Source organism: Pelodiscus sinensis, chromosome 7 (genome assembly GCF_052426305.1).
Source record: "Pelodiscus sinensis isolate ZL-2025 chromosome 7, ASM5242630v1, whole genome shotgun sequence".
In the NCBI taxonomy this organism is placed as follows: domain Eukaryota; kingdom Metazoa; phylum Chordata; order Testudines; family Trionychidae; genus Pelodiscus; species Pelodiscus sinensis.
Genome location: NC_143058.1, coordinates 77,093,926 through 77,118,648, shown reverse-complemented (window position 1 = coordinate 77,118,648; position 24,723 = coordinate 77,093,926). Strand labels below are relative to the sequence as shown.

The window sequence follows — 24,723 nt, the reverse complement described above, 5'->3', positions numbered from 1 at the left end:
ATCTGTTGATGTGATACATTGTGGTAAGTCCGTGAGAATTTGGACTGTTCTGTTGTGCATCGGGGGAGAAAATGTAAGCATGCCTTTCATATTGCCCTTAGTTCTAGTAGGCTGATGTGTTACCTGGACTCATCCTGAGGCCATTGGCCCTGGACTACTCTGTGGCCAAGGTGTGCTCCCCAGCCTAGAAGCGATGTGGCTGTAGTAATTGTGGCTGATAGGGGACTGCATTGTAAAAGGATGCCTACACATACATTGCCCTGCTGGGTCCACCATGTGAGAGAAGATTTTATTCTGGTAGGTAAGGGGAGTTGCTTAGTCATAGAGAGGATTCACAGGTGGTAGGTTGAATGCAGCCACGCTTGTAGTGGCCTCATGCATAGCAAGCGTGGGGTACTATGAAAGTGGCCACTGCCACGTGACCCATGATTTGAAGGCAGAGACGTGCTGATGTCACTGGGTTATTTTGGGCTGTTGTTATAAGGTCCCTCAGTGTAGCCCACCTGCGGGTCAGTAGTGAGGCCGGCCCTGGCTTGTGTGCAAACTAGGTATGCCCCGATAAACTCGTGTCTGAGTTGGAGTGACTGTGCACTTTGCTATGTTTATTTGGAGGCCGAATGTTTCGAAGAGGGTTCTTGTTAATTTGCCTGCGATGTGAGCTGTTGTGAAGGGCCTGTCACTAGACAGTTGTCTAAGTAGGGAAAAATGGTGATGTGCATCTTGTGTAGATGTGCAGCCACTACCGCCAGCACCTTTGAGAACACTCTTGGCGTTGTTGAGAGTCCGAATGGTAACAATCTGTACTGGAAGTGTCTGTCTCATATTGTGAAGCGTAGGAATTTCCTGTGTGAAGGGTGTATTGATATAAGAAAGTAAGGGTCCTGGAGGTCAAGGGTAGACAGGAAAACTCCTTTGACCAAGGCAGGGATAACTGTGGCAAAGGTCACCATCTTGAAGTGCTGGTAGTTGATGGTTTAATCTGTGAAAGTCCAGATTAGGTCTCCACCTGACTTCTTGGTGGTGAGAAAGTAATGGGAGTAGAAACTCCTGCCCCTCTATTTAAAATAGCCACAACTCCCAGGACTTCACATCTACATCTGGAGTCTCCCTTCCCTGTGGGAATTAGTGCAGGGGACTGCAGCTTCTCACTCTTCAATTAGCCATTTTCTCAACCAACCCTCAGCTTCCTGCAACTCTTTATAGGGAATGCCTATTACACTTTCAGCTGCATCTGATTAGTGAACAGGGCTGATTGGCTCTAGCCCCCTGGCATTTAAATAGACAAAACATATTGTAGAATAGATATTAGCAACAGTTTCATGGCAAAACTCCAGTTTGAATTATATGTTTTGCTTACCTACATTTCCCCCCACAGCTTCAATTGGAAAAGTTTTTTTCTTGCTAGTTATCCTAAACTATTGTGTATTACTATTGTGTTCTGTTAAATATTTATATGATAACAGTATTCAGGGACATGACAACAGTTTTCAAATACCTAAACGAGTGTTACAAGGAGGAGGGAGAAAAATTATTCTCCTTGACTTCTGATGATCAGACAAGAAGCAATGGGCTTAAATTGCAGCAAGGGAGGTTTAGGTTGGACATTAGGAAAACCTTCCTAGCTGTCAGGGTGATTAAACACTGGAATAAATTGTGTAGGGGGGCTGTGGAAGATATTGGAGATATTTAAGAGAAGGTTAGATAAACATCTATCAGGAATGAGATAGTGCTTGGTCCCGTGGTGAGGACAGGGGACTAAACTTCATGACTTGACTTGATGACCTTTCCAGGTCCTTTCCAGTTCTAGAATTCCATGATTCTATGATGTTTATTTTGTTCCATCACAAAAGTGACTGCACTTCAGTAGCGGGTTCTTTGGTTTCTATATCCAGCACATACAGTTTAAAATGTTTACATACATGTTGGCATCCTTTTGTTATGAAAGAGATATATAAAGGTAATTTTAATTATTGTCTGGAAAACTAAGAATACAAATTGGACATATCAAAACAGTCAGTACAAATTCTCTTAAATTTTTTCCTCTTCAGAAAATGTGGGTAAAAGTATCTCAGCTGTGAAATGTGGTTTTGCAGATTACTCCTTGTTCCCTTCCATTTTGTCATACTAGACAGAATATCTGTCTTTTCTGGTAGCTAAAGATTTTGTATCTCTTCTCTTATAGGGATACTGAGCAGGGAAACTCTGGGCTAAAAGTCCCACTCTAAAAATATAAGCTAATATCAAAACATCCATGTAATGAGTCCATGTTATGTTCCTTAATATTTTTATGCTTGATTTATTCAGCACAAATGTTTGTCTTCACAGCTAAAGTACTGGCTTTTCATCTTACCAGTGCTGAAACAGATTTATAATGACTAATAAATACTTATGTCACAATGTGCACTCTGATGTCATCTCCAAAGCCCTCAGTTATAAGTTATTACAGCATACCCTGTTTCTTCCATGATGCAGCCACCCCAGTATTCTGTGCAGTCACATTCTTCTCAGACAAAATCAAAAGAAAGAAGATTTAAATTAGTTACATATGGTGGTCAGATGGCTGTTAATTGTAACAGAATCTAACCCTAAAACTGGAATGTCCTGGTGCGTAAGACAGCTAAATTTTGTTCCCTCTGCTTTAACAACATCTCAAACTATCAATTAACTTATCTCAATTGCACAGAGGACAGAAAGTGGTTGAATAAAAGGGATTTGTACTAGGGATGTAAAATCCCATTTTATATCATAACCAGTTAAACTATATGTTTAACTGGTTAACCTGCTTGTGGTGGGGCGCAGTGGGCCTAGCCAGGCTGAAGCAGCCTCCACTCCCAGTGCACCATGGGCAAGGGGCTGCTCCAGTTGGCCCGGTGCTGGTTAACTGGTTACTCCTTTACATCCCTAGTTGTACTAGTTACATCATCTAAGTCAACACAATAATCATTTGTTAATTTAAAACATAGGAGCAATAGGTTATTCAAAGTAAAAATGTCTTACAATCTGTAAGACAAACATTGAATAATACAGACAAGAATCTGTTAAAAAGAGATGCTGTATTTTGGATACATTCAGTATTCAGAACACAAAATAACCACATGTAATTTGGTAGGATTGTTATGTTATTCACACCTTTACACTTTTCCATCATTCTGCTATTGCATCTATCTGCTGGTTAATACTACTAATGCTTGCATTTCTACTACCATTTTCAAAAATGTTTATACTCAATTTACTTGCCTACTCTCTGAAAGACATGCTTAAAACAAGAATATAATTGCTTGATATTTCCTTTTAAAAGATTATTACTAACCCACCCCAACAAAGTGAAGAAAGGTATTTCTGATTAGATTCTGCTGCTTTCTGAAGGACATTTCCAACACACAACATATATCAATAGTTATATCACAACCATATTGGAAATAGCAGTTTTTTCCTATTCTAAATCAAACAAAATAATGCTGTATCTCATATACATGGTATGGTAACTGCTAGTTAAACATGATCACATAATACTGCTATGGATGAAAGATGGACAAGCATGTGTGAGTTACTTAACATTGGGGCTTCATCTCAGACTCCCTGGTCAAATTGAGAAGAGATACATAAAGTGATGAACGTTAGATAATCAGGGACAAATCCAAAACCCACTAAAGTGAAAAGAAAAGATCCAACTGACTTCAATGGGCTTTGGATTAGACTCTTAGACTCCCCTAAAAGTACTTACATACACTCTACTCATGTGCTATATTGTGCAAATTAGGATAATATATCCGCTGTGGAGCAGGTGTAAAAAAGATTTAAAATAAATTAACATAATCCAATATTTTGCAGCTTCTTGGAATTTAAGGTAGACTCCTTTGCCCACAAATTCCATGTGACTTAATTACATCTATTCTACTTAATGTTTAGGTAAGGGAATCTGAATATAAGAGGGGAAGGCATCTAAGTTAGAATAACAGGTTCTAAGACACACCACTGTACACATCAATTATGAATTTGACTCCTTGATGGAGACAATACTGTCATTCAAGTCACTGAGAATGACGATTGTAGACTGCGTGCAAAATCAGATTATGATTTATTTGGCATCTATTTGGCTAAACTCAAGTTTGGGTTTTTACTGTAATTCTCCAGCATATAACAAAATCATTTGCAATATGTTATTTATAGTTATGTCAATGTACATATATATGTAACCACACAGATTACAAAAACTGTGTACGTACAGCAAAGGAGGACAGAAGAAAGTCAATGCACAATTACAGTACATACTTGGTTTTCTGGTTGCTGGCTCCCACTGTATTCCAAGGTTCTGAGCCAAACTTTGTGATAATTCTTGTGCCATAGCCAATGGAAGGGCATACTGTTTTTAGAGGAGAAGATAACATTAAAAAATAGTACACCAAGTTAGTTACTGCAAATTATATTACAACACTTTATTCTGGGTTACTACTAATTCAATACCACATATATAGTCAATTTTATCAAATCTGTATGTAACTTGCATGCATACACCAAAGAAACAAAGGCCAGAGGAGCTGGTACCTGCCTTTACCAAGAAGTCAATTGGTCCATTTGGTACTTTTCACAGTGAAATTTTTGAAAACAAAGTCATTAGCATGATATACATATAGGACCAAATTCTCCTCCTAGTTATGCTGGTGAAAACACACTATAGTCAATGGAATTCCACTGGCTAACTTAGGGTACGTCTAGACTACATGCCTCTGTCGCCAGAGGCATGTAGATTAGGCTACCAGACATAGGAAAATGAAGGGGCGATTTAAATAATCGCCGCTTCATTTAAATTTACATGGCTGCCGCACTGAGCCGACAAACAGCTGGCGACAGAGGCACGTAGTCTAGACGTACCTAAGGCTGTCTAGACTGCAGAGCTTTTCCAGGATACCGGAAACATCCCGGAAAAGCTATGCCATGTCCAAGGAATGCATCCACTTTTTTGGAACAATTTCCGAAAAAGCAGATGCGTTCTTTCGCCATCCCTGTAATCCTCATTCTATGAGGAAGAAGGGATTTGCTGAAAGAGGAGGTTTTTCTGAAATTTGGCACTGTGTAGATGGAACAAATTTTGGAAAAGCATCTTTCAAAAGAAAAGCGGTTCTTTTGCGTATCTTTTTCCAGCTTTTCTTTACAGTGTAGACCTAGACTAAGAGAAGAATTTGGCCCAATATATAGAGGGCAAGGTTTTGGGTAATGCCATGTCAATACAATGAATTGTCTACAGTATTGTTACATTTTTGGCGCTATTGTCATAGAATAAAACAAAGATGCCAAATATAAAAGTTGGTGAGTTCATAAACAGGAAATTGTACATTTAAAAAATAGTAATTGAAAAAGTTACCTCATTCACTCCAACTCCTCTGGTCATGGAACAAACCCCTCCAAAGTAACTCAAGCTGCTCCTCTTGTAGTGGAATGTCACATTCCTTAAGAAAATAAAGAATTAAATGAAATATACATAAGAATTTGAATGAGAAATTTAATCAATATACTTCAATAGGCCACTAGTCAGTCATCTGAAAGCTCAAATTCTCATACAACAATACATTTTGTGCATATTTGTATTCATTTAACAACTATTCATTTATTCTCAATGGAAACTATGATTCACTTTTTAAATGGAACACATGAAAAGAGATGCTTATTTTGCAGATTAAGTCCCACCCTTCAACCAGCAAACAAAAAAAAAAAATCACAAAGTGTAATATATCACATGTTCTTGAAAGAAAAAGTGATGCTGTATCCATGAAAAGGCAAAAATAGTGAAAATGTTACAATTTACTATAAGTTATCAAGAAGAAATTTCTGCAGTAAAATGTATGTAATCAGTTTAGCACATCTCTGCTGTGATATTCTTAAACTAAAAATCAACATACTAATTGACTGTTTTACCTTGAGTCATTTAATTTCAACCTTTTTAAAAACTGAATAGAATTTAGTACTTTTCCTGTCGGTGTATTCCAGGCCTACATCCTCCTCATGTAATCAGTTTTTTGCTGCATAACAAATGATACTGTACCATGTAAAGACATTCTCTATTATTTCTGTGGAGTATTATCAACTGTACAAAAATATACAGTATGATTTTATATACCTGATGCCTTAACAAAGCAAAATGCTAATGCTCAACAACACTGTATTAAAGGCCTAGGCATGATTCATTATCCTGTTACCTTACTTAATGACTTCAAAAGTTAAAAAAAAAATCAAACTGCTTGCTGCCATATTACCGTAAGCTGAGATCTTATCAGAAGCCACAACTAAGACTAGGTCTAGCTGATCTTGAACAGACTCCTAAAAGAAAAATTATTCTGAAAAACCTCAGTATCTTCTGTGCACTTGACTGCAGCTATTATTTTATCTTCTATGAAACTTCATCTTTCAGTTCCAATTACACAGCTACCATTAGTTTTCTTTTACTATATTTCACATTTAATTGTCTTTTAAGGGATATTATAAAGATAATTTGCACAAGTGTCAATAAATTAAGATGACAGTCTTCCAGAATTCCTAACCCAACTTTCTTTTACATACATACTTTACAATTTCAAGAGACTTTAATTCATGACCACATAGGAAAAATGGTTACTCACCTTTTCTAACAGTTGTTTATGTCCATTCCATTCAGGTGTGTGCACACGCATGTGCACAGTAGCCAGAAGATTTTTCCTCTAGCAACTACCCGAAGGGTTGGCCTGGGTGTCCCATGGAATGGTGACAATATGGTGCCCAATATCAGGCCCTGCCAACCCACCCGCTCCTCAGTTCATTCTTGCCAGCTGCTCCCAACAGAAGGGAAGAAGTATGAGTATTGGAATAGACATGAACAGCACATCTCGAAGAACAGTTTTGAAAGATGAGTAAAAGGGAGTACCTCACTTTGTGCAGTAACAACTGTTCTTTGAGATGTGTGTCCCTGGGAGTGCTCCACTGTGTCACCCGGAGCTGCAGATCAGAGCATTGCAAAGCAGTTTCCCCTGTTGAGCTGAGCATGTGCAGGAAACGTCTCATGCAGCTCCCGCCCGAGCATGTAGCTCACGTGGCTCAAGCCCACCCTTTCAGTTCCTCATCTACACCCAAGTAATAAGACTCTGAGCAGAGGAGAGGGAGGAAGGGAGGGTCGTGGAGCACCTACGGGGGGGGCCACATGGTGAAGAATAGTCATTACTACACAAAGTGAGTAACCCCTTTTCTTCTTCGAGTGTTGTCTCTGTGGGTGCTCCATTGTAGCAGTATCCAATATGGATGGAGGGAGCCAGAGTCACTGTTTCGTAGTGGTGGACAACAGATGAGGGAGGCACCAGAACATCACCTGTGCCAGCCCCTACTTAGGGTACGTCTAGACTACATGCCTCTGTCGCCAGAGGCATGTAGATTAGTCTACCAGACAGGAAAATGAAGGGGCGATTTAAATAATCGCCGCTTCATTTAAATTTACATGGCTGCCGCGCTGAGCTGACAAACAGCTGATCAGCTGTTTGTTGGCTCAGCACGATAGTCTGGACACGCGGGTGTCGACATCAAAGATACTTGTCGACCACCCAGGTAAGCCTCCTGGGATGAGGTTTACCTGGGGTGGTCGACAAATACCTTTGATGTCGACACCCGCGCGTCCAGACTATCGCGCTGAGCCGACAAACAGCTGATCAGCTGTTTGTCGGCTCAGCGCGGCAGCCATGTAAATTTAAATGAAGCGGCGATTATTTAAATCGCCCCTTCATTTTCCTATGTCTGGTAGCCTAATCTACATGCCTCTGGCGACAGAGGCATGTAGTCTAGACGTACCCTTAGATGGGGCTGTCTCCTGCCTGCATCAGGCAGCTGCAGTTCCTGGCACTGGTTCCATAGGCAAGTCCTTCCTGACCTGGTGGTGATATGGAAGCAGTGAGTGACAGGGCAAAGGGAGTTGATGGGGGAAAGAGGAGCCAAGGGGAAGGAGTGGATGAGAATGGGACCTCAAGGGGAAGGGAGGGGCAGGGTATCAGGAGCAGGTAGAGCAGGGGAGGTTCCAACACTCCTGCTGGAGTATCTGTTTGTTTGTTTGTTTGTTTTTTTAAATATTACCAAGATACCAACCCTAATTCCCATTTAAAACAATGAAGATAGGATGTGCAATGTTCCAGGACTAGGCCCTAACAGAGTAAAGGAAATAACCCTCCTCTGCACAGAAGTGAAGTATACCAGAGTTGTGGGCAAGGAAGTGCTTAAAAGCATTTGGCTATATCTATGTCCATACTTGCAAAAAATGTAATTGTTCCTACTGTTAATGTAAAATTTAAACATAAAGAGCATAAATCTAAACACCACTAATCAGACCAATTATCTTGGCTGGATGCTAAGGAGATGGAATTCACACCATCCCTGTCCAGACTGTAAAGAGGCATTAAAAAACGCCCCACTAGATACGGCTGGTTGGAGTAGCTTCTAAACAGTTTCCATGGGCCCCTAGACAGGTGAGGGGGGGGACTATCTCCAAGCTCCTGGAAGAGGTGGGACCTGGGGCAAAAGGGGAGGAGCCAATACAGCAAGAGCTCTTTGCTGCCCCTCTCTGCCAGCTCTCAGAGCCACCCAGAGCACATCGCCAACTTCTTCCCTTCCCCGACCAGCCTTCAGAGCTGCCTGGAGCACACAGCACTTCAGCAGCAATTTAAAGGTCCGTGGGCTCCAGGTGGCCGTCACTGTTGCAGTAGAGCAGCAGTGGCCAGGAACCCTGAGCCCCTTTGAATTGCCAGGCCCCGGGGCAACTGTCCCATTTGCCTCTCCCTCCGTCCTGCCCCCAACAGCAGGCCTGCTAAATCCCTAGCATTCACCTTCCACAGGTGAGACTACAACTGAGGATGTGTGTATGGACAGATCCCCTACACACTCATACCAGAGAGCCCCTGCCAATGCTGGGACTGAACTGCACAATGGATGTGCAACCCTAGGAGCTCATCTAGACTACAGGGAAAGGTCGAAAGAAATGTGCATATCTTCTTTCGATCGCACTTTCAAAAGCCGAGCTTTTGAAAGTGAAAGTAATTAAGATGCGGCTTTTTTGGCAAACCCCCTTTGTCGAAAAGCCACGTAAACCTCCTTTTTTGAGGAAGAGCGGCTCTTCGATGAAGGGGGCGGTTCGCCAAAAAAGCCGCATCTTAATTAGTTTCACTTTCAAAAGCTCGGCTTTCGGAAGTGAGATCGGAAAAAGATATGCAAAGTCCCGTAGAATTTGCATATCCGCTTCTGACCATTCCGCGTAGTCTAGCTATGCCCTATGTGCCCCTCTCCCAGGCCTACTTTTTTTCCCCCAACTACATGCAGCAAAAACACTGTTTGTGTTGCCAGAAGCCTCTCTTCTATTCCCACAGACATGCAGGTAGGATTTGCCCCAGAATGTATAGCCTCAAAGGTCAAATTCATTTCTGGTTTAAGCATGTACAACTGCAAGAGTTCCTTTAACTAATTGCAGTGCAGCCACAGAGCTGAGTAAAATATGCCAATGGAATATTCCTGTAGAATACACCCTCAGTTCTGCCATATCTTGCTACTCATTGTTAGTTTGATGGTAAACTGTAGAGCTGGGTGACATGTCCAAAAACCTCAAGGGCATGCTAATAGCCATGTTTACTCAATCCTGTAGCTGCACTGATTTCAGCCATAGGAGTATATCAGCACCATCTTGGAATCTCAAGAATGTCTTTAAGGCTGTGGTGTCCAACCAGTTCTGAAGCAGTAGCCACAAAAATGGCTACTGCTACAGTGAACTAGCCATGGCTTTAGGGTCTACTGCCTCACCATGGAAATATCTATGCAAGAGGATCTAATATAGTAAATAAAAACTATCACAAGGTAATCAATAGAAAAACATTCAGGAGACTACTGGGCTATGTTCCTTGATAAATAAGCTGTATATGCAAGCTATTTTTTTAAAACAGAGAACTATCAAATCTAATCAGATCTCATGAAAGATAGCTAGAACATACAAAGGTAAATATGTGGGCTCTATTAATAAGTGAATACCAGTTGTATTTCATAATACACATTGGTATACCCATAATATACCTTGTTGAACTCTGTAGACGGGATTGCTGCTAGATTAAAATACCAGAAACTGGCAAATATAGGCAAAGGTTGGTTGACATTCAGGTAGAGAAGAAGAGAGAGATGTAGGCTACTAGGCAAGCAGACTTCCTACATAGGTATAAAACTAATAGATTAAATCATGATCTAATAGTACATACGAGAGCAGATGTACAGCATCAGTATGCTGTTTGATGTAGTACTGTCGATATTTGGAGAAGTCATGAAGCATCTGCAGAGGGTCAGGGCGAATGTTAATACGATCTCTGTCTGTCCAGGTTTCCACAGCAACCAAAACCACCCTGGTATTCAGCTGTTCCTTGTATATCTGGGGGCAGAGACAGGACAGGCACAGGAGTAGAACACTGGGTCAGACATGCACAATTAGCCAGTCAGAGTCAGTGGAAGGACAAGGAGGATAAAGAAAGAGGGAAACATGGGGAAATAGTTAGCTGATATGCCTAAAAATCTATAATCTGCTAATCTTATTTTATTAAATTTACTATTCTAAAGAACAAAATCAATTTTCTACATTTCAGTACTGACCTCCTTTTCCCCTTTAGTGTTTCTCATTTGAGTAACCAGTCACTACATAGGAATATCTACATTTCCCCATAGAAATTTCCTCAAGATACACTAAGGCTCTGTCTACATTGGCATCCCTTTCCGGAAAAGGGATGCCAATGAGACACTTCGGAATTGCAAATCCGCGGGGGATTTACATATCCCCCGCGGCATTTGCATTTACATGGCTGCCGCTTTTTTCCGGCTCGGGGTTTTTGCCAGAGAAAAGCGCCAGTGTAGGCGCGATTCTCTGGAAAATAAGCCCTTTTCCGGAAGATCCCTTATTCCTACTTATTCCACACCAACTCCCAAACTTACAGCCCTCAGGAAACTAATATCTATATAATAAAGAAATGCCTCTTTCCAACCTTTGTTTATAGAAACCTCTTTTTATACTCAAATAAATCAAGTAGCATCTTTGTTATCCTCTTTTGAGAGTAATATCATTTGTTAAAATTATTTAAACAAATGTAAAACAGACTTTTTGCCTGTAATTCAGACAGCACATATATGCTCTTGGAATTACATTAAATTCATGAACATTGACACCTAGTGCAATAGTCAGCCCACCTGTAAGGACTGCATAGTTATCTATAATTTAAGAATTTGGGGACAAATATCTACCAGAGATACATCTACATAACATGCACTCAAGACAAATGCCTAAAAAAACAGTGTGGACATAGTGGCACGGGTGGAGGAGGCATAAGCTAAATGCCCAAGTATATACTCAGGGTGTCAGACTGAACTGTATTCAGGCAATTGGTCTAACACGCCACTCATTAGCCACAGTTACACGGCTTCTTTTAGTAGGCTAGCTCAAGTGGAGCTAGTGCATGTACATCTAGCTGAACTAGGAATTACACCTCTCAGCTGTTGCTCAGCTGTACCCTAAGCAAGCTTAGATGTGTTATATTAGATAGCACAGAAACAAGATACTTCAACTAACCATACTACATAGTCAATATTGGAGTACACTAGCTCTGCTACATCATGAAGTGCTGATTTGTAACAAATTCATTTTCTCACAGTTCTGGCATACACAACAAATTTATAACAGAGTTGAAATTGCAATAATTTTTCTGCACATTTCTTCTTTTGCACTGTACTGCATCCCATATTCTTCCTAGTTGTATAATTCTGTTTTAATTATGGCATAATTATATATTTTGTACAAGATAGGTCAAGTGTCAGTGGAAAAGTTATGATTTGCATGATTATCCTATTTGTATGCATGTATGATTTTTGTATCTGAAATTAAAAATATTGACTATGGATCTATATTTCAAATGGGCTTACTCTAGAGAACAGCCATAGTTGCAACAATGGAGAAGCCAAACAGTGCTAATGGTTCTTCATCCAAGACAATGGGCTATGGAAGAGCTGAGCCTTCCTGAAAATGCTCCAGACAAAAAGTAATGGCTGCTATGACTCTGCAAGGACATCTAACACCACCACACGGCTCTGGACCCCAGTATTTTACCCCAAAATGGTCTGGGAACCAAGTTTGAAAAAAAGGGTTGCTGGCATTTGAAGAAGCTTTAAGAGGCAGGGAAATGACATCATTGGCTGTTCTTCACTGTCCCACAACTGAACACCTACGAGAAGCTCCAAAACAAAAGAACTTGAAACAGGAACAGGGATCCCAAACTGCAAAGCAAGTGCAGCTTGTGCCTTAAGAATCTGCAAGACTGCTTGTACCAGTTAGGGTGAGGGACTGTTAATTTTAATCCTATCCTTCCAATACGTTAAGCTTAGTTAGCATTTTTGTTTGTTTATTAGTTTAATCACTTAAAATGTATCTTTCATAGTTAATAAACTAAAGAACATAAGAACATAAAAACATAAGAACGGCCGTACTGGGTCAGATCAAAGGTCAATCTAGCCCAGTATCCTGTCTTCCAACAGTGGCCAATGCCAGATGCCCCAAAGGGAGTGAACAGAACAGGTATTCATCAAGTGATCCCATGCCTGACATCCATATGCAGCCTCTAACAAACAGAAGCTAGGGACACCATTCCTATCCATCCTGGCTACTAGCTATAGATGAACCTAACCAACATGAATTTATCTAGTTCTTTTTTCAACCCTGTTAAAGTTCTGGTCTTTACCATGTCCTCTGGCAAATAGTTCCATTGGTTGACTGCGCTGAGTGAAGAAAAACTTCCTTCTGCCTATTAATTTCATTTGCTAACCCCTAGTTCTTATAAGACTTCTCAGGAAAGGCAGAGAAAGGCCAAGGACTGAGAGTGAGGAGTTACACTGAGAGAACAAAGGACTGGGAGTGTGATAGGTGCTGTGGAGGAAAAGGAAAGATTGCTCAGGGACTAGGGATATGGTACTAGAGGGGTCATTTGGGGAAGTAGCCCAGGGAGAGGCTGCAAGACTGGGAGTGGAGGAAACATTGCCAGTTGGTACTGCCTTAGGGTCCCTGGGCTGGAACCTAGAGGAGTGGGTAGGCTCCCCTTCTCCTCCCATCTGGTATGGTGCTGCTACGATGCCTGTGCAGCCAACTGTCCCCTCAGTTCCTTCTCTACCCTGAAAGAAGAAACCAGCAAGTCCAAAGCAGAGAGGAGGAAGGGCAGGTGGTGGAGCACCCACGGACAATCATCTCGAAGAACCTCTGTTACTGCACAAGGTGAGTAATCCTCTCTTCTTCTTCGAGAAGTGTCCCTGTGGGTGCTCCACCTTAGGTGACTAAGAAGCAGTACCTGTGATGGAGGCAGGTGCTTCGGTTGGTTATTATTGTGCACAGCAGTTAGGACAGTGTGTCCAAAGTGGGTACCGCAGGAGGGGTGGCTGTCCAGAGCATAATGTCTAGGGAACATGTGAGAGGAGGGCCACGTTGCTGATGTGCACATGTCCATGAGCAGGATGCTGTGTATGTAGGCTGTAGAGGTCGCCCGTAGCTGCAATGGAGGTGCTTGGCCATAAGTGGAATAGGCTATTTTGAGGCACTTGGATGAGAGGAAAGTGATTAGGAATAGTCAGCATGGATTCACAAAGGGCAAGTCATGCCTAACCAATCTGATTAGCTTCTATGATGAGGTAACTGGCTCAGTGGACATGGGAAAGTCAGTAGATGTTATATACCTTGACTTTAGCAAGGCGTTTGATACGGTCTCCCACAATATTCTTGCCAGCAAGTTAAGGAAATGTGGATTGGATAAATGGACGGTAAGATGGATAGAAAGATGGCTAGAAGGCTGGGCCCAGCAGGTAGTGATCAACGGCTTGATGTCAGGTTGGCAGTCAGTTTCTAGCGGAGTGCCCCAAGGACAGGTTCTAGGACCGGTTTTGTTCAACATCTTTATTAATGACCTGGATGAGGGGATGGATTGCACCCTCAGTAAGTTTGCGGATAATACTAAGCTGGGGGGAGAGGTAGATAAACTTAAGGGCAGAGATAGGGTCCAGAGTGACCTAGACAAATTGGAGGATTGGGCCACAAGAAATCTGATGAGGTTCAACAAGGACAAGTGCAGAGTCCTGCACTTGGGACGGAAGAATCCCAAGCATAGTTACAAGGTGGGGACCAACCAGTTAAGTAGTAGTTCTGCAGAAAAGGACCTGGGGGTTACAGTGGATGAGAAGCTTGATATGAGTCAACAGTGTGCCCTTGTAGCCAAGAAGGCTAATGGCATATTAGGTTGCATTAAGAGGAGCATTGCCAGCAGATCCAGAGAAGTGATTATTCCCCTTTATTCGGCTCTGGTGAGGCAACATCTGGAGTATTGTGTCCAGTTCTGGGCCCCCAATTACAGGAAGGATGTGGACGCATTGGAGAGGGTCCAGCAGAGGGCAACCAAAATGATTATGGGGCTGAAGCATATGACCTATGAGGAGAGGCTGAGGGACTTGGGTCTGTTTAGTCTGCAGAAGCGAAGAGCGAGAGGGGATTTGACAGCAGCCTTCAACTTCCTGAAGGGAGATTCCAAAGGGGATGGAGAAAGGCTGTTCTCAGTAGTGAGAGATGGCAGGACAAGGAACAATGGTCTCAAGCTGTAGTGAGAGAGGTCCAGGTTGGATATTAGGAAAAACTATTTGATTAGAAGAGTGGTGAAGCACTGGAATGGGTTACCTAAGGAATTGGTGGAATCTCCATCCCTAGAGGTTTTTAAGTCTCGGCTTGACGAAGCTCTGGCCGGTTTGATTTAGTTGGGATTGGTCCTGCCTTGGGCAAGGGGCTGGACTTGATGACCTCTTGAGGTCTCTTCCAGTTCTATGATTCTATGACTCTCTTCCAGCCTACAGGAAGGATCCACCGAACCCTTGACTCCAACTGATTATGAGGGACAAAATGAAAATAAAAATAGGGTGTGAAGGTCAAAGAGCCAGAACAAAAGAACTGGATGGGGATACCGAGCAGAGAGCCCTGAACAGCACCCACTGCTCCTTGAAAGCATCAAGGAAGCCAGTGGACACTGCCCAGATGTGTGAGCAGAGAGAGAAAATGAAATAGATCCCACAGTTGCAGGCTCCTTCCTCAACCAACTTTTTCTCCCTGGTCTTACAAATGGCTACTTTGGCCATAGCCAGGAGGAAGTTGATGAGGAGGTCCTGCGACTTTGTAGGGCAATGGATGTGGCGTGCAAAATCAGTAAGTGAGGTGAAAAGTGCAGCCAGAACCTCAACAAGAGGTTCTGGAGGAGCTGAAAAAGCAGCTGTAATGTGGTGCACTCAAGGTAGATGTGTGCCAAGGTCTCCCTCACACCGCAAAAGAGGCAAGCATCAGGGAAAGGAGAAACTGTATCAAGTACATGCCCGTGCTCATAGTGCCATGGAGGATGCTCCAGCTGATATCCTCAGTGGGTCGTGTGAGGTAGAATGATGGAAGGGAAGTATATTAGCCTTAGGTTAGGAAATCTCTATTCCCAAGGATTAATAAGAGCTAATAAGAGCTAGCCGAGAACTAGCTGGAACTTGCCAGAATCAATCAGGGCAATTAAGCACCTGGAGCCAATTAAGTGGGCTTCCAGAGTCAAGTGAGGCAAGGCTAGTTGGAACACCTGGAGCCAATTAAGAACCAGTTGATATTAGTTAAAAAGAGCACCACTGCAGGTAGTTTGGTATGTGAGGAGTTGAGGAGACAGAGGGTATGTCTAGACTACATGGCTCTGTCACCAGAGTCATGTAGATTAGTTTACTAGACATACCCAAATGAAGCAGCGATTTAAATAATCATCCCACGAGGCATACCGGGGAGGTTGACAAATGCCTTTGATGTCGACCGCAGAGCGTCCAGACTACAGCGCTGTGCCGCCAAACAGCTGATCGGCACGGCGCAGCAGACATTTTAATTTAAATGAAGTGGCGATTATTTAAATTGCCGCTTCATTTGGGTATGTCTAGTAAACTAATCTACATGGCTCTGGCGACAGAGCCATGTAGTCTAGACATACCCAGAGAGAGCTGTGGAGGACCTAGGAGGAGCAAGCACAAGTGGGTACCAGGAGGAAGAGCCTGTGATAAGGGAAGTGCTGGGAAAGGTGTGTTACAGAAAACTATTTTTACCAGGCCTTAGGCTAGAACGTAGAGTGTGGGGAGGGGGACAAGTTCCCCTCATTACCAACTCCCCATTTCCACTCAGCGAAAAGTCTGGCTGGGGAAAAAGGGGATTATTCAGCTCTGTATCATTTGGAGGGTTCACTGAGACTATAGGATTTGGTTTCCCTCTGTTCCTCATGCTGGCCAATGGTGAAAGTAGCTCAACAAACAGCAAGTGGATGCCCTAGAAATGGTGCCTAAATTGAGAACATAAGAACGGCCATACTCCGTTAGACCAAAGGTCCATCTAGCCCAATATCCTGTCTTCCAACAGTGGCCAATGCCAGATGCCCCAGTTGGAACTTTGTCATAATATATACAAACTGAGAAAGAGAAATCATATTTTTATCTCTCCAATCTTGGTTTCAGTTTATAGACTATGTTTCATACAAAACCAGTTCACTTCCTATCATATGCATATTGTGACAAAGCTCCTATACCCACCATGAGTCCTGCGCTTCTGGGTAGCAGTAGTTTGATATTTTTCTTCCTCTCTTGGGGAAAAAATGGCAACTTCTGGCCCTAGATGCTCACTTGAATGGCTCATTACAATTCTAAATCTGGTCCCTTTACCTCAGTCTAATTTAGCCACTCATCATCAGCCTGTGGGGAAAATTGAGAGGAGGAACTCTCTCAGACTCAGGTGGCCTCTGTAGGCAGTAAGGCAACCAAGCTAAACCTTTCAACTAAGTCTCTGTCTCCTTAGCAGGTGTTTACCTCCCCCAATCTTTCTGACTCTCAGTGATTTTCCTTATCCGTCACCTCTGTATCTGCAGGGTACACACCTGGTATCTGATGGTGTTTGTGCTGTCAAGCTATCCTGCAACACATCCTCACACAACTCATGACAGACCAAGACCAGCCATCTGCCTCCACTGGTGGAGGGAATACATGCTGGCACTTGAGTAAACAGTTTTCTCTTTCCTGAGTAAAAAAAAGACCAAGCCTAATTCCAGCATAATGAGGCAGACACCTGGGGTCAGTTAGAACTTGCTAGAAGCCACAGGCTATTTAGACACCTGCAGCCAATTAAGGCCTGTGGTGCTGCTTTAAAAGGTCTCCCCATAGACAAGGAAGGGAGGAAGAAGGAAAAGAGCAAAGGACAGGAAGTGCTGTGTGGAGGAGCTTTGTGGGTATGAGCTGAGAACTGATAAGCAAGTACTAAAGGGGAAGTACTAGTAGGTACTAGGAAGGATTGTTTGGGGAAGTGGCCCAGGAAAAAGATACTAGATTGAGAGTAGTAGTAACCCTGTCTGTTCCCCCCAACCTCCCCATGACATCTCAAAATGTGCCTTGAGAAGGGAGATCAGGATTCCAGATGGAATTTTACCCCAAACTAGCCTGTGATGAGTATGGCTCAGTAGGCCGTGGCTCCTGTCTTCAGTAAAGAGAAAGAGTCTGTGTGGAGGGCCACAGCACGGCTCTGAGGCTAACACTAACCACCAGTAGTGCAAGACCCATGGGGAATAGCTGGGGCTTTGCCACAATATATATATAAACACACACAAAAATCAGCAACTCATGTGGAAAGCTCCTTCACACTCCAGAGAGCAAATCTGTGGAAGCTTTGAGAAAACAAAAAAATAAATAAATCTGTGGTTTCTTATGGATAGGAATCTTTCTACATAACAGCCTGAATCAGTCCTCTGCATAGAAACTGTAAAATTATTTTTCAACTATTTAACAGGAGCTGAGTGCATTTATTTCATCCTAATGTCTGTAAAGTCAACTTTCCATATAATGACTTAAAATAATTAACTCAGTGAGATAGTTTTCAGATACTTACGGCATCTACAAGGTTAACCACGGACTTTGCAAAGTTGTTTGTATAAACATGGGAAGAACGATGTTTTTTGAACTAAAAGAAAAAAATTAAAAAGAAATTAGAACTTCAATAATTACTGGAGATACATTATTTGTTTATGAATAATCTCAACACATGCTAAGTGAGAACTCCCACAAATAGTCTTTCTGGATCACAGCATGCCTCCAAATGTCTATGTTTCTATGGAACTAAATGAAAGCTGTGCCAGGCTCAAAAACATTTATCATATACACATGTAAATCATTTAGTAAAACTATTCAGCCATAAAAGAGCCTCTTACATATCTTTTAACAGTTTAAATAGTCAAATTTTTCAAAAGACATAATTAGGGCTAACAGGACTTTTTCTATGCTGGACTGGGAGATGTCCTGGGAGGGCGGGGACTGGCTCCAGCATCATGACAAGCTTCTGGCTCTCAGGGATTGCTGGTTGGCTAGTCTCCTCCTCCTCTTCCACTCCCCACTCCTCCAGGCTGATGCCAGGTGTGACTTGGCCTGACTCCATGACCACACTAGGGAAGCTGTCTGGGACCCCCAGGATAGTGTCTAGCTGGTCATAGAAGCAGTAGATGTGAGGTGCTACACCAGACCGTCTGCTCTCCTGCTTCACATTATAGTAAGACCGGTGCAGCTCCTTGATTTTTACTCTGCATCGCCGAGTGTCCCTGGAATAGGCTTTAGCCCCAGGCAGCTTGCAATCCTGCTGTAAATCTTGGCATTCTTCTTGCTGGTTCGGAGCTGGGTGAGAATGGCTTCATCGCTCCACACCTCAAAGTCCAAGATTCCCTGGACACTCCACACCAACACTCTTCTGTGCCCCTGGGAACTGGATCCCGTGGGAGCAGAAATCTTCAAAGTTGTCTCAGTGTTCAAAGGATTGCTGGGAGTCATTTCCATATGTGCCTCGGTGTGCTGCTTGCTCTGAACAGGCTTGCAGCTCTGGCCAGATGGGACAGGCCATTCTACTGTTCCTGGGATTTTTTTAGGTCAGTGGGAGTGCAGTAGAGGCACAAGCAGTTAGCGCAGGGGTCTGCGGGAGGACCCTGTGTGCCAATAGTGTGGAATTTCTGGCATCTACACTCCCTTAACTTCTACCGTGCAAGGTCAGGAATGGAGTGACTCCTCACATGGAAAGCAGAAGTACTTAAATCGATTACAGCAGCTCTTAAGGTTGATGTGACAGGCTTAGCAGAGTGGATGCATCATTTAGGAAATTGACCATATGCGACTAAAATCGATGTAAAGTCCTAGTGTAGACCAGGCCTAAAGCACTAAACATTCACAAATACTGGGGTCAGATGTGCACAGAAGTATGAAAAAAGGGAACAGTTAAGCTTGCCATGCCTAGTCTGTGTTAAGATAATGGTGAGTGAGAGTTTGATGATGAAGAAATAGAGAATATGTATTGTTAAATGGATCAACTTTATTTTCTTTCTTTCTTTCATGGATATATGGTGCATGAGTAGTAACCTTAACTGCTTCTGAAGTTTTTTTTATAGATTATAATAAATGCGTGCAGGACTTTCTGTATATTGGTTTTTCAATTCCTTCTGCCAACAAGTCAAACTTGCCAAAGATGTCAAACAAAATTGTTAAATTACAATTATATTTCACAATATAATCTGCAAAGAGGAAAATGTACGCCTTCAAAATGTCATGGGCAGTGAACTCAAAATCTGCAATAACTGATGACAGCTTAAACTTTTCCATGAAAAAGTGTGATAAGGGGGAGGGGTTCAAAGAGTCACATGACCCTCCCCAAATGCTGTGGAGGAGGTGGCAAGGGGTCAGTAGCAGTGTTCCCCTTTCAGCCAAGTAGCAGCACAGCTTAACAGGTGATTAATCAGCCCCGCCCAGTCAGTCAGCTCCATGCATGGAGCCCTGAGCCTCTGACTGGATGGGGCTGATTAATCACCTGTGAAGCTGTGCTGCCAGGCAGCTGAGAGGGAACACTGCTACTGACCCCTTACCCCCTTCTCCATAGTATTTGGGGTCAGCAGCCAACCAGGGCAGAGCTGAAGGGGTATAAGCAGGGCCAGAGCCTCGCTTCTTCCATCCACACTGCCCAGCTGCTGAAGTCTCCCAGGCAGCCTCCAGTCATGCTACTGGGAAGGGATGCAGCCCTCCTTGGTGCAGCACAGCAGGAGGAGACACCCCTGCACTAGGTAACTTGCTGGGATGGGGAAAACAGGGAGTGGGGTGACTGCAGTCTCCCAGGCAGCCTCTAGCCACACTGTGTGAGATGCTGCTTGCTGCCCATTGCAGTACAGCAGGGCATACCTACACCCCAGGTAACATGGAATGGAAAAGGGACAGAATGGGGTGAGTATGGGGGCTCCGAGCAGGGGAGGGAAGGAGTCACGTGGGGAAGGCATGTGGCCACTTTTGGCTGGTGCCCCATTTGTATCCCTCCCCACTAGTTGTCTAATCCAGTTCCACAAAATATCTTATCAACCCTTATTCTAAAACAGGGGTGTGGAACCTAAGGTCCAGGAGCCAGATGCAGTCCCCAGCTTGCTTGGATCTGGCCTCTGGGGCTCAAGGTTCTTCCCCCCACCCCCAGCATTGGGAAGCCCATGCTGGCACTCCAGTCCCCGCTGCCCCCCACCTGACTGATTTTTCTGTGGGTCAGTAGCCCCCAATCCAAAAAGGTTCCCCACCCCTGTTCTAAAGACTTGATGTGAGACTGAGGCAAGAGGGTTCATGTGCCAAACTCTAAGCAACCGAGTAAGTATTCACATGCTTAAAGCTAGACTCATGCTTAAAAACCATCCTGAATCAGGGTGAGTAAAACAAAATCTCCCTGGACTACAGCAGATAGCATGGAGATCCTTACAGAAGGAAATTTAAAAATTACAACTATTTATAATTTTCATCTGGACAACCAATCATTTTACCTGTCAAACTGAAAATGACAAATAATCTCTCAAAGATGTTATACTACATTATATTGTTAAACTGCAGATCAATTTTTCTTTTCATTTAGACTGATGCTATTTTTGCCTTACACAAGTCATTCAGCTTCATAAAGATGAAATACATAGAGGTGGTGGATTTTACCCTATCAGCTTTCACTGAAATAGCTGCAGCCCAATCAATTAATTTGCACTGGGTGATAAACCATTTGATTTGTGTAATCACTGATCCCATGGACCGACCCCCCTCCTGTGGCCTACCTGAACACCACCTTCTGCAGTGACCTATGCACAGCCTTGGTGGGATCCCCACTTCCCACACCACATAGCATTGGCAGGGGACCCTACCTATGTAATTGTTCATTTGCCAAATTACCACATGCAGCATCAAAATGGGCCTTAAATGGCATACACCATCACCATTAAAGTAGATTTTAAAGTTTTTCTTGAGGAACCCTTTGGTACAAAAATATATGCTATCCTTAACAAGTTGAAAGATTTTTTTAGAAGTGAGTAGTGAAAACAATATTCTTGTGTTCCATTGTTCTTTAAAATATTTGAATACAGAGAGAGCTATACTGAGAGTACATTACAAGATACCAGAGAAGTTCCAAAAATAGAAAATAAGATTAATATAATTGTCCAAAAATAAGGAACAGAAATAATGCATGTACTTGGACTTTCACTGTTATAATGACAGAAACTTTAAAAAATATGAAAAGTTGAAACATTAACCGGTTATCAATACATGATAAAATTGAATGTCTCAAACACTGCATAAAAAGAGGATTTTTTCTGCGTACAATCTTATTGCAGGAGAAATCTGCCCTCTGCTGGTAAGCAAAAACTCAAATATATGCTTAGAAGCTCAGAATAGTACAACTCTTATTCACATTGGTGAATACTTACAAGTAGCCTCATCTGACTTTATGTCAAAAATGGAATTACCTGTTTGTGAGTCACTGAAAGTTGGGGTACTAGCTCCCCCCCTCTGCTACAGTTCACCAAAACACACTATAGACCATTATGACTGGCTCCCTTAAGAATCCACGTGTTAATAGCCACCATTTGCCCCAGGAAATGAATGCATACTCTGGTAGTAGTCAGAGGAAAAGAGAGTTCTCACCCTGTGTAGTAACAGGGGTTCGTTAGAGGTGTGTCCCCGCGGTGCGTCACTCTGCTGCTGCTGTGTCCTCACACTGGCGACCGGAGATTTTTCCAGCAGTGCCGAGATGTCTCCTCGTGCCGCTGGTGTCAGTTAGGCATGTGCGCAGCACGGCCCCTCCATTCCTTCTCTACCCTAGCTCTAGCCCTGGAAGAAGCTCCAAAGCAGGGGAAGGAAGGAGGGTAGTGGAGCACCCATGGGGACACACATCTTGAAGAACCTCCATTACTGCACAGGGTGAGTAACTCTCTTTTCTTCCTTGAGTGATGTCCCTGTGGGTGCTCCACTCTGGGGGACTACAGAGCAGAGTTTGTATCATGATGGCAGCCCTGCCCCTGAGATTGAGAATAGTACTGTTTGTCCAAGCACCCCAGATGGAGTGATCGTGGAGGTAAGAGCTTAGTGTTTGGTGAAGGCGTGGTCAGATAACAAGTGGCTGCCTTGCAAATGTCCTCTAAAGGCATGTTTTTGAGGAAGGCTGTTGTGGAGGCAACCACTCTAGTAGAATGAGTAGTGGTGGTATCTAGTGGTTGTGTCTTGTAAATAGTGTGTGGGTGCAAGATGGATTGACCCTTGGATCGCTCTGTGAATGATAAGAAGAGTCTTGTTGATTTTCTCCATGACATAATTATATGATTGTCTCCAGGACATAATCCGTGACATAAGTATTCATAACAATCTCCTATTTGTGAAGTATTTTCATGTGGATTGTTTATAATTAGAGGCTGTGCAGTCAGTTTCAAAGGTTCCCACCCTTGAATCATTGTCTTTTCCCCTCTTTACAGAATGACTTACAATTAAGAGTTGCCAACTTTGCACTAATTCCATAGTTTCAATGCTTCTGTACAGAGGGAAGTAGACCAGGCTCTACCCTGCCGATTGATGTAGTACATACACGTGGTATTGTCTGTAATGGCATTGATTTGTCTTGTGTGCTATTTATGATATGAAATGATGGCATGCATAACAAACCGCCCTAGGTTCAAGCAAGTTAATGTGGAGTGTTTGATCATTGAATGACCACTTGCCTTGTACAGTGTGGGGGCCCAGATGGTCTGTCCACCAGTCCAGGGAGCTGAGGACATGTGGAGGTATGGTAACAATTGTTTTTTTGGGGGGAGGGGTTACTAGAGGGGGTGAAGACAGTAGCCAGCCAACCTTGCAGGCACCTCATGTGCAGTCTGGCCTACCTCACCACATAGGTGGTTGCCACCATATGACTCGAATTTTGAGGTATTCATGCACTGTTCTAGTTGGGGTTGTGTGTGCCGCAGTTATGAGGTTCTGGAGAGCCTCGAATCTGTGCCTGGGTAGTGCTGCCCTGGCTGACGTGGAGTTGATATGCGCTCCTATGAATTCCAGAGTTTGTGTGGACTGGAGAGTAGATTTCTGGTAGTTTACATGGAACCCAAGGTCAAGTAAAAGGGAGATGGTCATGTTGACCATGTCAAGTAAAAGGGAGATGGTTGTGTTGACCTGGGTTTCCTGAAATGATTCACCCTTCACAAGGTGGCCATCAAGGTATGGGAATACTATCCCTTGATGGCAGAGGGTGCCATTACCATAGCCAGACTCTGAAAAAACTCCGGGGGCTGCGGAAAAGCCGAATGGGGGAAGGCAGTACTGATAGTGTTGGTTTCCCACCATGACATGTAACAAATGTCTATGTGTAGGGTGTATTGCTGAGAAAGTATTCATCCTGAAGGTTGAGAGCTGTGAGCCAATCCCCTTAATCCAAAGCAGGTTGTGATGGATAGGATTGCTGGCCAGCACCTGGTGACTAAGAGGTTAAACTCAGGTAGTTAGCAAGGGTATTGGCAGGGATCCAAAAGAACCAATGGGAATACAGTCCTGAAATCTGAATTGTATTTAGATACTTTGCCAGTTTTCTTTGAGAGAGAATTCTAAGATGAGGGCTGGAGTAATCAGAATTACCATGCCTGTAAGAAATAATGGACATGGGAGTGAACTGGGCCTTGAAGTACAGATCAGCATGGATCATGAGTAGAGGGGAAAGGTGTATTTAGTCATGATCAGGGTATTTTTCTTTGTTTTGGTTGTTCGATTAAACTTCTGTGTGAATCTATGCTTCCCCTCCCGCATTCACTATCTAAGAGCAGTCTCTGTGTATTGTCTTACTCACTTGCACTGTGACACCTAGCAACTAAGTATGCTTTATCAAATATATCTTTTTTGTTTTGTTAATAAAATCACCTTTTTAAAGTGATGATTTGAGTCTTCTATCCTGGAAAGAAATAGGAAGTCTTTCTGTGTATGTGTATGCATGCCTCAGACTAAGAGGTCAGCAACCAGAGACTGCAGTTGTTTTCTCTTTGTTTTCAAGTTCTCTTGTAGTAAAAGAGCTTGGGGTATCCCTGGGGAAGGAATTCAAGTGTTCCTTCCTGTTTTTTCAGGGTTTAAATCACATGATAGTAGCAGCATTTGTTTTTCTCAGAGCCAGTGCATCTGTGACTCTGGGGAGTTTTTGTAAACAGAGCTTATAGAGGCAAGGTATTTAAGGTCTCTTGTGGGGCCCCATCTTCTGCACTTGGAGTGCCAGAGTGAGGAACGGCCCTGACACAGGTATAATGGTTGCTAGTGTCACCATCTTGAACTTTCTGAATGTTA

The 24,723-nt window shown here is 43.0% G+C and overlaps 1 protein-coding gene across 4 annotated transcripts in view; it reads right to left on the bottom strand.

Moving 5' to 3' along the window:
- The window catches only part of ADAM23 (ADAM metallopeptidase domain 23), a 179,360-nt gene that overhangs the window by 77,680 nt on the left and 76,957 nt on the right, over positions 1-24,723 (bottom strand). For all 4 annotated transcript variants that reach the window (XM_075934339.2, XM_075934341.2, XM_075934344.2 and 1 more), the window contains exons 10-14: positions 17,978-18,049; positions 10,242-10,408; positions 5,363-5,447; positions 4,273-4,363; positions 2,452-2,500 (exon numbers count right to left, since the gene is read on the bottom strand). In XM_075934339.2, the coding sequence (XP_075790454.1) occupies positions 2,452-2,500; positions 4,273-4,363; positions 5,363-5,447; positions 10,242-10,408; positions 17,978-18,049 (464 nt within the window). The remainder of the gene's footprint in view (positions 1-2,451; positions 2,501-4,272; positions 4,364-5,362; positions 5,448-10,241; positions 10,409-17,977; positions 18,050-24,723) is intronic.